Source organism: Bos indicus, chromosome 8 (assembly GCF_029378745.1).
Source record: "Bos indicus isolate NIAB-ARS_2022 breed Sahiwal x Tharparkar chromosome 8, NIAB-ARS_B.indTharparkar_mat_pri_1.0, whole genome shotgun sequence".
Taxonomy (NCBI): Eukaryota; Metazoa; Chordata; class Mammalia; order Artiodactyla; family Bovidae; genus Bos; species Bos indicus.
In genome coordinates this window covers 69,365,602-69,381,319 of record NC_091767.1, presented here as the reverse complement: position 1 = coordinate 69,381,319, position 15,718 = coordinate 69,365,602, and the positions used below count along the sequence as shown (strand labels likewise).

Genomic DNA, 15,718 nt, shown 5'->3' with positions numbered 1-15,718 from the left:
TGGCCAAGGTCACCAACTGGTAAGTGGCCCAGAACTTCTTCCTCCACATGGGAAAGATTTTCTTACTGAAAACATCTTGGTGGCCTTGGCTCAGCAACTGATGGGACAGCAATACAAGGTGCTTCTCAGCTGTGGTCTGAGCAAGGACATGGGATGGGAGACACACCCCACGGAGGTGGTGGCGGGTCCTATGTGCTAAAGTCTACACAGGCACCCAGTGCCACATGAATGCCCCTACACCTCTGCTCTCTTTGCACCTCTACACGGACACTGTACCCTCAGGCTCACACAGCCACAACCATAGGCATCACAAGGATACAATGTGACTGGATATTTAAACTCATCTTCGGACACAGCAGCGAAGAACAAGGTCTTTGGAGTCAGACAGATCTGCTTTGAATCTGCGTGACTACCCTCTCACTGACAAGTCACAAAAACTCTTCTAAATCTCAATTTTCCCCTACATAAAAAAGGAGCTAATAAAAGAATCTGTCTCCCAGGATAACTGCACAAAATAAAGCATGTAAAGAGAGCATCCAGCACAAAGCCTGGAGCATAGTAAGCACCCACTAAATGGCCACTGTTAATATCACCCCAATAAGAGCCCCATGGTCTCAAGGTCAGCTCTCTACTTTCAAGGCCATACAGTTTTCACCCACACAGGCCTCTGGGCTCATTGAAACCCCTGAGAAGCAGAACATTTCATTCCAAGTACAGAGGCCACAGAACTGTGCTGGCCTGTGGGAGCAAGGCAGTATGGAGGGCTAGCTGAGCAGAAGGCAGGACCAGTCCTGGGCTAGGCTAGAAGTGGAGCACTCACTGTCAGCAGCGGCCAGTGGTGTGAATGTCATGACTGAAGAATGCGAAGGAACCAAGGCGGGAGGGTTGATGGGGTGGGCAGGAGACCCTTATGGCCGGGAGCTGAAGGCCCTGACCATGCGCAGTGCCCTCCAGGGCAGTTAGGGAAACTGGATTCTGGAGAGTCCAGGAAGCCCCTCCTCACCCAGAAGGAAGGGTCAAGGTCAGAGTAGTAGTTGTTTTCAACATGGAATCAAACGTTTTGTTTTGTTTTCAGGCTATAAATCAGCCAGGGGCATTTATGAATGCTCCATAGCCAGTCCCCTGACCTCAAGCAGGATATGAAAGACATCAAGCTGCATCCCTTGAGCACATCCTTCGGTTGGCCTTGGGACTCCACAGAGTCGCCTCCCCTTTTGGAAGGACGGAGAGGAGCCTGGCTGGTGTGATACAGAACCATGTGTACCAGGCGTCCTACACAGGTCCCACCCATCACACAAATGCAGGCTTCTAGCAAGCTTCTAGCTGGGGGAGGACATGCTTAAGCTCCTGCAACTGTCTGTGTGTGTGTTTAGTCACTCAGTCATGTCTGACTTTTTGTGGTGCCATGGATAGTAGCCCACCAGGCTCCTCCGTCCTTGGAATTTTCCCAGGCAAGAATACTGGAGTGGGTTGCTATTTCCTCCTCCAGGGGATCTTCCCCACCCAGGGATCAAACCCAGGGTCTCCTGCATTGCAGACAGATTCTTTACCACTAGTGTCACTCGGAAGCCCCCCTGCAAGTGTTTGCATGTACTTAATCACAGCCATACATTTACACACAGGGGCATATGAGCACATACACATGTACTCAGGAGTACCCACACGCACAGTTGAATAGACTTGCCCATAGAGCAGGGACACACCCACAGACGTGTAAAAACACACTAACTGCTTCCCTGTGCAAGTCCCAGTGTTTTCAAATACACAAAGAACTGTATGTGCACACCCCATTTCACAGGCTACACCTCCTCACTGAAGGAGAGGGGCACCTTTAGAAATGGAGAGAGGAGAGGAGAAAGGGAGAGTAGCTGAATCCCTTGGCTATCCTTAGGAGGTCTTTAGTGGCCTGAGGAGTGATGCACTCTACTGCATCCCCTCCTCCCCCAATATCTTTTCCCAAAATCCCTGGAGAAACTAGAATTTCTGGAGCTTCTTCTTCCAGGGGAGTCCCAATGTTTCCCCATTCATCCCGAGTCCAGGAAGATTATAAGACTTTTCCTCCTTCCTTGGGGCACCGAAAAGAGAAGGTGACTCATGGAGCAGGGGTATAGGTGGGTGGGTGACTCATGCAGCGTGTCTGGAGGGGGGAAGTGGTCTGGAAGGAGAAGGAATTGCTTCTCAACCTCCAGAGCCTATAATCTACTCCTCTGAGGCCCTGTGAAGTCCAAATCTGGGTTACAAAGCCCCTGGGATAAGGATGGTGAGCTACTAGACCACCTGGCCTCCCCATAGCATATCTCTGAGCTGCCAACTGAGGCAGAATTAAGGTCCTTGCTGGCTCAGGAGCATCCTGTGGGCTTCTCTGCTGAATGGAGCAGCTGCGTCCCAATTCTTGCCTCTATGGTCTCTCCCAGAGCCCTGAGTCATCTGGAGCAGAAGGAACTGGGAATCTTGGGAAACGATTTCCTTGATGGTTTGGCATCCCAACATACAAAAAATGAGGGCTGAGTCGCAATCTCCCTGGGAGAGAAAAAGAGGGCTTGGTGGAAACGGCTCTGAGCACACACAGGCTATTTTGGCTTCCTGCCCTTTGCTCTGGTCTTGCCAGAACCTCTCCAGGGTCTCAAGGGTCTTAATTCTGTCCTTACCGCCAACAGTAACCCCAACTCTGACAGTCAGAAGAAGGAGAAGGAAGAGAAGGGAGCTGGAGAGCATCAAGCAGGTACAGCCAGGTGCATTCAAAGGAAGTCAAGTCAGACACCATCTGCCACCAGCATCTGGAGGTCAGGGCTCAGCTGGGGCAAGAGGTGACGGCAGGCAGGAGAAGTTAACACAAACAGAGGGAAGAATCTGGGGACCTGAGGCCCGAGGGTGCTGATATGGGGTCTTAGGAGTCAGGCAGGAGGGAGGAAGGGCTGTACCAGTCACACTAAGGAGGGAAGCCCGCTCCAACCCCAAGTCTTGGCCTTGTCAGGCTCTCCTGGCCACCCCTAGGTCTGGCCCAGCTCCCCACAAGCCTCACTTCACCCTAGTGGAGAACTTGCTCCAAAGCCTTCGTTTGAAGTTCCAACTCAGCTAGCCCCACCCAGCCAGCATGAAATCTGAGACTGGGATGGAGCCCTGAACCTTCCCTGCTCCAAAAAATCGCTCCAATTTCCAACTGGTAGTGAAATACATCAGCCTGGCTTCCTTCCTATTCTTTAAGGCCTTGTCCAGCTCTCTTTCTCCATGAAGATTTCCCAAGCCTTCCCGGCATGCTGTGATCACTGTTTCTCTGCCAGCACCACCACCATGGGGCAAGAGGTTCCTTGAGCCTTTAAGGGCTTCCCTCCAAGGTGGCACATAAGATATCTTGGTTTGTGCAGTTGGTTCATCCACAGATGTCTTGTGCCCCCTTTGGACTGTAAGCTCTTTGAGGGCAGGGAGCCTGGCTTATAATTCTTTCTCTCACAACATCAAGACCATGGCCTGGGACCTTTCTGTAATGGAATTCTCCAGGCAAGAGTACTGGAGGGGTAGCCATTCCTGTCTCCAGGGGATCTTCCCCACCCAGGGACTGAACTCAGGTCTCCTGCATTGCAGGTGGATTCTTTATTGTCTGAGACACCAGGGAAGCCCAAATGCAGGCCAGTTGAATGAAAATGACACAGGACGGGGTTAGGAAGCTATTCTCTTTTCCTGAAAACCAAGCCCATTTTCTCAGGAAAAAAAAAAAAAAAGTAAGTGTGTGAGGCACAGAAAACATGGGGTAAGCCACCAATGTTTATTTAGTGCTTCCTGAGTGTTAAGCTCTAATACACATTTTATATGTGTTCTCACATTTAATCTTCACCACCAACTCTACCGAGAAATGTATTATCAGTTCCATTTTACAGGTGAGAAAAGCAAAGTCCAGAGATGATAATTACTGTTCCCAAGATGCTACAGCTAATGAGTTGTGGGTCCAGGATTGAGAGCTATGTCTGCCTGCCTGCAAAGCCCACACTCTGGCCACTTAGCCTTATGTCCACCCCAAGCCCAGTGAGAAAGATGGAGGCTAACGTCTGGTTTGCTCACAGCCCAGCACGGGTGGAGGAGGAAGGATTTCGGCTTCGGCTTCTCCTGCTCCCACTGGAAGGTCCCTTATGCCTGTAGTTTGCTCTGCTCCATCACCCGAAGAGGGGTCCCCTGGGTCAGAACCAGAGCAACCTGACCCCCTGTCCCCCGTGCCACCCACAGGTATGTCTAGAATTCCAAGCACCCCGAGTCATTCCCCTGGCCCTGGCTATTTGGAGACAGTCTGAAATCAGAGGCTGGAAGTCGAGGAAAGGTTCTGATATCTTATGCCCTGTGTGTTCTCTTGTCCATGGCAGCCTGTTCAGGGTCATCCGATCAGGCAAATGGCTGGAGTGCAAGACCATCTGGTCACTCTGGTAGGGGGGAGGGGGGGAATCCCTCTGGGCCCAGCAGGAGTGAAGGGGTTACACCAGGTCTTCATGGACAAAGAACACACACACACACACACCCTCTGGGGCCCTGACCTGGGCTAATTAACCTCCAGTGTCTGCAGGATGGAGAGAGCTGATATACAGTACCTAAGTTCCGTTTTTCCCCCTTTCCACCACCACTTGGCCTTGGCAGGGGCCTCTGGCACAGGGGGACAGAAGTCAGTCCCAGTCCTGAGCTGGCTTCTCTGACTTTTGACAGCTGTCTCTGAGGTCTCAGTAAACTGCTGCTGCTGGTGGGGAAATGGGATCCCCAGGGGGCATGATCTCAGAGGATCCCTTGAAAAAAACTTTCTTCCACTTGGACTGGGTGGGTGGGGGGTGGGGGTAGGTCTCAGTAGACCTGCTTGGAGACTGAGGCCTCCCTGAACCCAGCCGGACAGATGTGTAGCCCCTAGGGCAGCCCAGACAGACAGGATGGAAAACACCAGTGTGCTGGAGCCCCGGATCTGGCAGAAGGGAAAACTGCGTGTGCACACACACACACACACACACACACACACACATACACACACACAGGAGTTTGGCCGGAAAAGTTTCCAGTAGAAGGAAAAGCCTCCTTGGCCACAGGTTTCCTCCCGGTATCCCGGGAGGAACCCTCCTGGGGTCACACCAGAGGTAGCCACTGGGCAGCTCACACCAATCGCAGCAAAACTTCAGTCCCTACAATTCCCCCAAACTTCCCCCCTCCACTCTCTCCCTCTTTCTTTTGTTCCCCACTGCATTGCCAACCAGGCAGCTCCCAGCTTCCCACACCGGACTGTCCTCCCCCGAACCCTCAAGCAGCCGGCGCCTCCCTCCGGGCCCCGGGCCGCCCGCGCCCGGCCCTGGCGCCCCGGGGACCGGCCGGCGGAGTCGGGGGCACCTACCCGCCTTGCAGGGATCTTTGTAGTTGAGGGGCTCTGCGTCGTCCTCCTCCCCCAGGTCATAGGTGTAATCGGCCAAGTCGAGCGGCCGGCCGGGGCGCGCGAGCAGCAGCAGCCAGAGCAGCAGCGGCAGCGGCGGGCGGGCCACGCCGGGCATGCTGGCGGGCGCGGCGGCGGCGGCGGCGGCGGCAGCGGCGGCGGCGGGTCGCACCCGGACGCGGGAGCGGGCGAGAGGGGAAGCGGAGGACTGGCGGCGAGGGGAGGGCGCTCCCGGCCGCCCGCTCTCCCCCCGAGCTCTCCCTACCTCTTCCCCTTCCCTCTGCTCGCCCTCCCTCCTTCCTGTCTCCCGCCCCCTCTCCGGCCCGGCTTCTCCGCTCTCCCTTCCCTTCTTTCCGTCTCTTTCCTTCTCTCCCTCCCTCCCTCTCCCCCTCTTTAGGGAAATGAGCTCGCTGGAGGGCGGGTTTTCGCCCGGAGCTCGGCCCCCCTCGGGGCCGGGACGGCGATCGGCCGGGCCGGGACGCACGCCAGCCGGAGGCGGGGAGGGCACGGAGCCGGCCGGCCTGGAGGGGGCTCGGGCGGCGCGGGGCGCGAGGCGGCGGGGCCGGGGAGGGGGCGCCGGTCCCCGGGGTGTCCGGCCCGAGCCCCCTCCTGGGCTTCCGGACACGCCGTCGGGTCGATCGTGCAGCCTCCGCCCCGCTCTAGCCCCCCTTGTCTCGGATTGCGTTTCCCCGCCTGCGGCTCTCGCTGTCTCCGGTTCTCGGACCCTCGCTCTCGCCCATCTCGGTCCCTGTCCCTCTAGTTCGGTCCTTCGGTCTCTCGCCGTCTCCGTCTCGCTCCCTCCCTCGGGAGACGCCACTGGAGGGCGCCTGGAGCCCGCGGATTGCTCCCCAGTCTCCTCACCCTGGGATCGGGGGAGAACGGGAAAGCCGGCTTGGCGCCCCCAAGGCTCTAGCCTTCCCCTGGCCGGCCCCCACCAAGAGCCGGGCTGTGAGAGGACAGACGAGGTACACCCTTCGTTTTGCAATCAGGATGCTTTAATCTTTGGTGGTAGGAGCCCCCTTGGGCCCTAGGAGCTGCTTCTCCTCTGCCCACCTCCTCCCACAGTCCCATTTCTGCAGGGCCAGTCCCAGTGGTGTCGACAGGATCTGCTTCCTGCCAGTCTGCACAAGACCCTTTGCTCCTGGATCTCCGCTGTCCCTCTGGGGCTTCCTGAGGCCCTGGGAAGCGAAGAAACACTGTTTATTATGTGAGGGAGAAGGACTGGAGGGGATGTTTGTGAAACCCTCCCTCCCTGGAGCTCTGTAGGTGACCCCATCTTGTTGGGTCCCCCAGTGCCTGGTCAGCTGACATGAAGAGGTGGCCCAAACCGTCCCGGGCTGCGTCTGTTCCCGTGCCCTGGAGGCCACACCTGCTCACCTGACCAGTCCTAGGTGTAGTACAGGGGCACCTCGCCACACAGGGTGCTCACGGTCCTGCCCAGGAAGGCCAGGTCCCCAGAGAATGCTGAGCCGGCGTCATGGCCCTGCTCCTGGCCCAGCTTCGAGGAAGGCACTTGGGGCTTGGCCTGGAAAGAGCATCTGGTTTGGAGCCTGGGAACTGAGTTTCTGTCTCACCTGTGGTCCTTATCGTGGGACCTCAGGTGTGCCAGGCAGTCTCTCTGTGTAAAGAAGGTGTTGTGCTAGAATCAGAGCCCCCAGGGGGTATGTGGGCTCAGCTAAGCCAGCAGCTTGGCTGCAGGGTGGGGATGGGGAACTTGGCTAGGAAAGGTTCAGTGCAGGGGAATCCAGGGAGGACATTCACCTGGCAGTCCACGAGGAGCAGCGTTTTACAGGTGACAAAATCATCATCTAAAATGCTCCTGCCAGCAGCCCTGGGAAAAGCCAACCCACTCCCTCTTACCCATACACCCACCTGGAAGTTCTGCAATTTTCTGGTGAGAGCCTCGAGACTTGGGATGTTCTGCGGAGCCATCTTCATGATGTAGCAGCAGGTTCCGGGGGCTGGCTTGTAGGCAATCAGGAGCTGGGCATGGGGACATACAAGAGGGTCAGTTAGTAAGGTGCTGCCTAGCTCACTCCCAACTCTAGGCCATCCCCCTCTAGGTTGGGCAATGGAAGGAGTCATACTGGAATCTGGGGCTTAGCAAAAGCGCTGGGGGTGGGGAGAGATGAACCTGTAGGAAGGCCAAACCTGAAGAGGTCTAGCACAGAATTATCACTGGTTCCCTAGCCTTGGGGTCAAGAGGTCCGAGCATACCCACCCGCTGGTAGTCATAAACCACAGTGCCAGTGGAGCCAATGGAGAAAGTGGCAGTGGTTCCCACACGCTCACTCAGGGCCAGGCGTTGCTGTGCTTCTGGGCCTGCGATGCTCATCTCTAGAACCTAGAGGAGGGCATCGTGCTGCCTGGCATTCCTCTTTCCCCATTCATCCCAGCAGCTCATACCCACCCTCAGTTCCCTTTGTGCTGTGCTATGCTCAGTCACTTCAGTCATGTCCAACTCTTTGAGACCCTATGGACTGTAACCCTCCAGGCTCCTCTGTCTATGGGATTCTCCAGGCAAGATTACTGGAGTGGGTTGCCATGCCCTCCTCCAGGGGATCTTCCCGACCCGTAAGAGATGGAACCTGCATCTCTTATGTCTCCTGCATTGGCAGGCGGGTTCTTTACCACTAGCACACCTGGGAAGCCCCAGTGTTCTTTACTCAAATGCAATTCTTTCTTTCCTGGGAGCTCAGAGAGGCCCAGGGAAACCAGGCACTGGAGGAAACAGATTGTTCAACTGTGGGGTGGGGGCTGGTGAAAAAGCCCAGGCTAAGTTTGCCACTCTGTTTCCCTCTGTCCTTCCCTGAGGTGTCACTTGCCTCCTCGCCTCATTCCCCATGGGCAATTTGCTCTCTGCCCACCCCATCCCAGGGCCTCTATCTGACCTGCCCTGTATCCACTGCCCACCCCATCCCAAGCCTACTCACCATCTCTGTATGTTTCTGGCTCATGTGAAGGCCCATGAGCAGGGCCCCTACGATCACCACGACAACAAGGACCACAACCACGACCACGATGAGAAGGCGTTTGATGTTCACGGGACAGCAAGGGATGAGGAGCCGGCCCCCAGGGACTGCTGTGTAGTCCTGACATGTGGGGCAGGCGGGGAGACAGGTATGAGGTCATGAAGATGCCCCTTCTCCCTGCACAACTGAGACACCCTCCCACTCTCTCCCAGGACTGAACAACCAATGCCATGGACGTGTAGAAGAGGGCTGAGCCGGTTAGAGGCTTCCTGGAGGAGGGGGCCTGGATTCCAACAAACTCATAGATGCTTAGAAGTGAGGTCTAGCTTGAACAGATCCAAGAGAGCCTGTTTCACCAGTCTCACTTCCTGCTGTTTCCTGCACACCTCTGACATCCCAGCCACACCCATACCCTCCAGTTCCCCTCCAAATCCATGCTTTTAGGCGTATGATCCCTTCTTCCAGCAATGCCTTCCTCCTTCTCCACCTGGTGAGCTCCAGCTTGTTCCTCTGGAGCCAGCTCAAATGTTAGTTTTTCTGCAAAGCTTCCTGTGACTTCCTGCATAGTGGCTCCTTTCCCGTGCTCTCTACAGTCTTTTCCACGGACCCCTTTGATGGCTCGCAGCCCCTTGTATGGGAATTAGTGGCTGCTGAGTGGTTGGTGTCCCTGTCTTAATTTAGCACAGTCCTAGGTTAGTTGAGTGAATGAATTTGGGTGAGGAAACAGGCCCAGAGAGGTTGGAGGAGGTAGAGCCCATCGTACACAGATACACTCTTGCACATGTACACACACACACATACATGTACACACGATCAGACTCACCGGCGGGCTCTCCATCAAGACCTCTTTGCTGCCCACATCCATCTTGCTGTAGACACCTTCCCTCCTCATCTCTGAGTACGACGAGGGTCTTATATGTGCCAGCATGGACACAGGACAGAGGTAAAAGACCCAGTCCCTGTCTGCCAACCAAGCCCTCAGCTTTGAAGCCTGTTTGTTCCTGGCCCTTCAGAGCCAAGGGCCGGATAAGCCAGCTGCAAGAGCGCCTAAGGGCCCTTGGCCCTGGCGCGTGAGTCCTGTTGGCCCCAGGGAAAGCAAAGCTGGGTGAGCTGAGCAACCTTGCCCTTGAGAAATCTACACCTCTCACCGTGGGTGTCTTCCTGGCGTGCCTACCATTCTTGCTGGCACCTGCCCCTGCCATCTTATGGCTTTTCCTGTTCTTCTGCCAGGCTGAACCTCTTCAGCAACCAAGGGCCAGACTCAATGGGTCCAGCACACTTCCCAACAGATTTGCCCCCAGACTTGCCTCGAAATTGCCCCTGGAGCCTAAGCTCCAGGAAGGGGAAATCTTGTGGACCCACAGGGACAGTACCAAAGGCACGAGGTGCTTTGGCATCAGTGCAGGATTTCATAAATGGTTCATAAATTTCCTGGGAGTGTCAGATTTTCAATTCAAGTATACCTGCTTTGCCTACTTCCACACATCTTGTACCTAACCTCAGACATGCCCCTGGTCATTCTTTCCCAAATCCTGAAAACTGTCCCTTCTAGTTATACATTCTTACTAACATGCAGTTTTTCTTTCTTTGTATGCACTTGTTTGTAAGCTGAAGGGTTTTTCTTTTTAACTTGGTTTTACCTTTTTTGCATTTATTTTTAAGTTGTATTTATTTGTTTACTTTTGCTGTGCTGGTTCTTCATTGCTGCTTGTAGGCTTTCTCTAGTTGCAGCCAGCAGGGGCTACTCTCTAGTTGCAGTGCATAGGCTTCTGTTGTAGAGACGTCTTGTGTTGCGTAGCACTGCCTCTAGAGTGAGTTCTCAGTAATTGTGGCACACCAGCTTAGCTGTCCCAGGGCAGGTGGGATCTTCCCGGACCAGGGATTGAATCTGTGTTCCCTGCATTGGCAGGCAGATTCCCCACCAGGGAAGTCCCTGCAATTATTTTATGCTGAATTTATTTTCCAGACCATACATTTTTGCTTCTTCAGTTTCTTCTGGGACAGCTTTCTCTTCTGCGCAAGTTCCTGTGCAAGTTTAGGAATAACTGGCTCTTTTCCCAGTCAGGATCATCTCTGTGTGGCAGGGGGAGTCCCACAGGGGTTAATCCGACTGTGAGCTCTGCAAAGTTCTGTGCGGCATCTTGGGGGTTTATTGACCACAGAATCCACATTGAAACCCTTCAGTTCAGCATTACTGTCTGCATTTTTAAGCACGTGCAGCAAAACTCAGCATTCTTTTTGGGTCGCCAACCCTATGTTTAGCCCCGCTGTTTGGCTTGGGCACATCAACCAGCTCCACAGTTGGAACAAGGGCACAGCACACATTGCTTCTCTAAAGTGACATCCTTCAAATACTTGGTGGCTTTAGGGATATACACACCCTTGATAGCCTGTGCCGTTTCATGAATGTTCCTAAAGTGAACACGAAGATTTGAACTTCTGGATTTGCATGTTTCTGTGGGTTTTCTGCATCAAGGGAGCAAACCATTTTCAGAGATCAAGCTGGAGGGTTTTTTTTTTTTTGGCTGCACTGGGCACTTGAGACCTTCTATCATAATTGTGGCATCAGGATCTATCTCCTTGATCAAGGATTGGACCTGGGCCCCCTGTATTGGGAGTGTGGAGTCTTAGCCACTGGACCACCAGGGAAGTCCCAAGCTAGAGGCTTTTGATAGCAGTTCCTCACCTGACAGTTATGCCCAGACAGCCTTGCACAGGGCTGGTGGTGGTGTCTGATGGGGGTCCCCATCTCCTTGTCCTTGAATCAGCCCACTTGCTTAGTGCTGCCTCACGCCCTACCCTCTCAACACTCTTCTTTTTATATCCTCTGTTCCTGCATTTGCCCTGAGGATGCTCTTACTCAGATCTGAACCGCTTCTGGATCTTCTTCTTCTCCTCTCTACCCCTTTCCTGTCTCTTTCCCCAAAGTCGTCTCTGTTGCTTTGTAGTAATAAACCACATCAATTAATGACTGCCTCCTTTCTCTCCAGCTCCCTCTATTTGCTGGGCCAAGTGGTCTCTACATTGCCTTCACCTCTGAACTTTAACTCGAGTGTAAGTCAGAGCCCCACACCTCACTCCTCTCTTGGCCTCACCCCATTCTTCTTGTACTTGAACTCCAACACTTCACCCCAATTCCTGTCCCTTGCTGGGCACCCCCTCCCACCTTGGCCCTGCCCTTCAGTCACGAGCTGGCCCAGCTCTCCAGCCCTGGCAGGTTCCCTTGTCTCCACAAGGACCCCCTCTCCAGCTGGAGAGCCTTTAGCCTCCAGGTTACACAACGGCATGGCATCTGAGCTGAGAGTCCCAGAAGAGAAGCTCCGGAAAGGAGAGACAGAAGTGTTTGTTCCCACCACCCTCCTCACCTCCAACTGCTGCTTTAAATATTTGCCTAAGCCTCTAGCAGCAAGTGTCCTAGGAGGAGGGAAAGAAAGGGATGGGAGTCCAGGAAGAAGGAGGGAGGAGAAACATCCTTCTGGGGATTGTATGCAGCCTCAGCTGCTGCAGGTGCCAGATGCAGGAGACAGCCTGCCTGCCGTGCCCACCCCTGCTGGCCCCAGGGCCCCCACTCCCACCCCGGTTGTCCTGGCAACACTGGGATTGATTGGCTGACTCGCACGTACTGGACCTGAGCCAGATGGGCAGTGGGCCAGCGGGAGAACCAAGGAGAATGGCAAGCATCTTGGGGGTCCCTGTGGGCATCCTGGGGGTGGGTGGGGCATGATCCAGCTGTGGGGCTTGTTCTGGTTCTGAGCAGGCGCTGTGCCTGGAGCTTGCCAGCATCTCTGGCTGCTGGGGAAAGTCTCCCCTGCCGGCTGCCGTTAGGCTGTGGTTCTTACAACTTTGTTTTTATCCCTTTCTTTATTAATTCATTTTTGCCTTTTTGGAAGTTGGGGAAGGAAGGGTGTTCTCAAGTTTCATAAGGGAAATTTACATGCTGGCACTGACATGGAAGGTCTTGGGATTCTTTTCTTCCTTCCAGAAAGGGTCAAGGGACCTTCAGCTGAGCATGCAGGTTGTCACCTCACCTCCCCCCACACTATCCCAGCCCTCCGCTATAGGCTTTTCACTTTTTGGCCTTTATTTAGGCCATTTCTCCTTGCTGGGAAGCGTACCTTCAATGCCTCTTTACCTCTCTGAATACCACCCACCCTAAAAGACCAGGCAAGAGCCAGTGGCACCCCCTCTGTGCTCCCACCCTAACCCACAGCACCCCTTCCCTCCTGCACGTTCACCTGCCACTTAGCAGGCACCGCTGTCCCCTTCAGCTCTGTGGGTGTTTTGTGTTGCCCTTCTTCCCAACCAGGCTGCCAGCCCTTGGGACCAGCCCTGAGACCATGCCTTCCCGAGGCTTCACACAGGGCCAGGCACATGCATGCAGCCAACCTGTAACTCTACTCGGTGATAATGAGACTGTCACCAAACATGACAGGGCTCCTAATGAGGGGTCAGTAGTTTATTCCCTCAGTATGTAGAAGACACAGTGCTTCACTGATAAGCTCAGCTCTGGGACCATGGATAAGTCATTCTGCCTTTCTTGGCTTTAGTGTATTCATCTGTGGGCTTCCCAGGTGGTAAACAACCCACCTGCCAACGCCAGAGACATAAGAGATGCAGGTCCGATCCCTGGGTCACGAAGATCCTCTGGAGGAGGGCATGGTAATCCATTCCAGTATTCTTGCCTGGAGAATCCCATGGACAGAGAAGCCCAGCGGGCTACAGTCCATGGGGTCGCAAAGAGTCGGACACGACTGAAGTAACTTCGCATGCACCCACGTGTTCATCTGTGAAAGGGAACTAATACAGCCTATCTTGCTCCTCTTTCCAAGTTGTTGTAAGGATCCAATGACATCACGATGTGCAAGTTCAGTCGTCATGATTATCATCATGGACTTCACCCCCCAGGGCACCTCTTCTCACTGGCTAAGAATAGGACCCAGACTGCCCCGTTCTGTCTGTATCTGAGTTAAAGCTCTCTGAGAACCATGGGTGATGGAGAAGCCCATGGTAGCCACTCCTGTGTGTGCCTTCTCTTTTTCCTCCTTCTGGCCCCTCAGCTGCAGGGGAGGGACAGGATTCACTCTGCCCTTTGTGTTCTGGGCACAGCCGTGCCAGGGACGGGTGGGGACAGTTGTCCAGCTGCCCAGGCCACCCTCCCCACCCCCACTGCTTGTCTTCCCACAAACTGGCATGGGGAGGGCAGCACGGGCAGCTGGACGGGCAGTAGCAAGTGAGCATCCAAGGGCAGGGGCATCCCTGGCTGGGAGAACATGGACTTAACGATCACACCAGAGAATCCCTGTCTGGCAGAGGCTAGGGACAGCTGGGGAAGCATCTTCTATCCAGTGATCTTGGCTTTCTGGACTGATGGAAAGAGCACTGAACTGGGAGCCCATCCACCTAACTGTACCTGTGAACTCTCAATCATCCTCCCCCCACACACACACCCCTGGGAAATAACATAGTAGAGAGCAGCAGTTCTCAAACTTCTTGGTTTCAGGAACCCTTAACACTTAAAAAGTAGTGAAAACCCTAAAGTGCTTTTGTTTATGTGTCTTACAGCTATCGATACTTACCATATTGATATTTACTAAGAAATTTTAAAAACTGAATTAATTTAGTTAAAATAACCCTGCATATTCATTGGAAGCACTGATGCTAAATTTGAATCTCCAATACTTTGGCCACCTGTTGCAAAGAGCTGACCCATTGGAAAAGACCTGGGATGCTGGGGAAATTTGGGGGCAGGAGGAGAAGGGGACAACAGAGGATGAGATGGTTGGATGGCATTATTGACTCAATGGACATGAGTTTGAGCAAACTCAGGCAGATATCTAGTGAAGAACAGGGAAGTCTGGCGTGCTGCACTTCTTGGGGTTGCAAAGAGTCAGACACGACTTAGCGACTGAATACCAATGTTTTGTAGCACACGTAACATAAATTATGTAATGAAATTAACTACTTTACAAAACAAAAAATTATGGAGCAGGATGTCATTGTTTTACATTTTTGCAAATTTCTTTAATTTCATAGAAGATATGTCTTGTAACCTCTGAAAAATTCCAGGGTACTTCTGTAAGAGCGTGAAAATGAAAAGGGCAAATAATGCCTTAACATGATTAGGAAAATTGTTTTGACCTCAAAGACTCCCTGGAAGGTCCTCAGACCCCTGGGCTCCCTGGACCAGACTTTGAAAATCCCATGTGTAGAACGGTTGTTGGCTCTGGAGTCAGGTCGTGTGTTCTCTGTCACTCATCGTGTCTGACTGTGACCCCATGGACTGTAGCTTGCCAGGTGCCTCTGTCCTTGGGATTCTCCAGACAAGAATACTGGAGTCTATCACTTCTCCAGGGGATTTTCCAAGCCCAGGTATCAAACCAGAGTCTCCTGCCTTGCAGGCGGATTCTTTACCAGCTGAGCTACCAGGGAGCCCAGGGAGTCAGGCAGAGTGCGTTTTAAACCCTTGCTCTGTCCCTTTCTTTTTTGGGTACTACAGGTCTCACTTTCCTTATCTGCAAGAGGTGTTTAATAACAAAGACCTCAAAAGGTTGAGGCGATTAAGTACACAGAGTACACAGCAGCTAGTAGATGTGATAAGGCTGGCTGCTTTCCTCTGCACTGGGGCTTTAGTTTCCTCCTTTGTTAAACCAAGGGCTGGACTGGAAATGCCCAAGGCCGTTCCCAGTACCCTCGACCACAGACTGTGCCTCATGAGGAATGTTCTGGATTTCCACACATTCCCATTCCAACTCCAGTGATATTTCCCCTTTAGGTTCGCACAGACACAAAGGCACATTCTGTTGACGAGCCTTCGGAGATGTGAACAGATAAACGCACGTCACTTATGACACATGGCATGCCACGAACTCTGCTCACAGGCCGCTGAGGGCCAAGATAGAAGCACAGAGGCACATAGATTCAAAGCGTAGCAATGCCTGCCCCGGGGAAATATATGTCCGTGCAGAGACAAGTGTGCACGTGTGAAGGTTGCACAAGGAGATCTTGCGCGCGCGCGCGCGCACGCACACACACACACACACACACACACACCCTCGCGCCCAGCCGCTTTGGGTGCCAGGCCGGTGAGCAGATGGCCCCGGAGACCGCCTGCAGGGAGCGCAGCGGCCGACCGGGGCGCAACCACTCCTTTCTGTGGCTACTCCCCTCCCCACACCGGGGACTCCCCCGCTCCGCCCTGCGCGCCCCCGCCGCCCGCCGCAGTCCGCGTCCTCCCAACCTGTCAGCCCTCGGCTCGGCCCCCGGATCCGCGCATCTCTGCATCTCTCCGAGTGCTCGGCTCGCGGGAGCGAGCAGGGGCGGGGACGGCCGCCGGCGCCCGAGGGCCGGAGGAGTAGCT

General features: G+C 54.1%; 2 protein-coding genes across 4 annotated transcripts in view; both read right to left on the bottom strand.

Annotated features, from left to right (window-relative positions):
* BMP1 (bone morphogenetic protein 1) overlaps positions 1-5,647 on the bottom strand; it is a 47,413-nt gene extending 41,766 nt beyond the window's left edge. The window contains exon 1 of one of the 2 annotated variants that reach the window (XM_070794883.1): positions 5,354-5,647. In XM_070794883.1, the coding sequence (XP_070650984.1) occupies positions 5,354-5,507 (154 nt within the window). In that variant the 5' untranslated portion in view covers positions 5,508-5,647. The remainder of the gene's footprint in view (positions 1-5,353) is intronic. The other variant, XM_070794881.1, reaches the window with a different exon arrangement.
* A 719-nt stretch (positions 5,648-6,366) lies between these two features.
* SFTPC (surfactant protein C) lies at positions 6,367-15,710 on the bottom strand. 2 transcript variants are annotated; one of them, XM_070794880.1, is made up of 7 exons: positions 15,599-15,710; positions 12,949-13,145; positions 8,323-8,481; positions 7,611-7,733; positions 7,262-7,372; positions 6,767-6,914; positions 6,367-6,567 (listed from the first exon to the last, which is right to left on the bottom strand). In XM_070794880.1, exons 2-6 carry the CDS (start codon positions 13,027-13,029, stop codon positions 6,777-6,779), a joined length of 612 nt encoding a protein of 203 aa, XP_070650981.1. In that variant the 5' UTR covers positions 13,030-13,145; positions 15,599-15,710; the 3' UTR covers positions 6,367-6,567; positions 6,767-6,776. The 2 variants fall into 2 exon arrangements, with proteins under 2 accessions (XP_070650981.1, XP_019821860.2); XM_019966301.2 differs by lacking the exons at positions 12,949-13,145; positions 15,599-15,710 and adding an exon at positions 9,185-11,854.
* Positions 15,711-15,718: the final 8 nt, after the last annotated feature.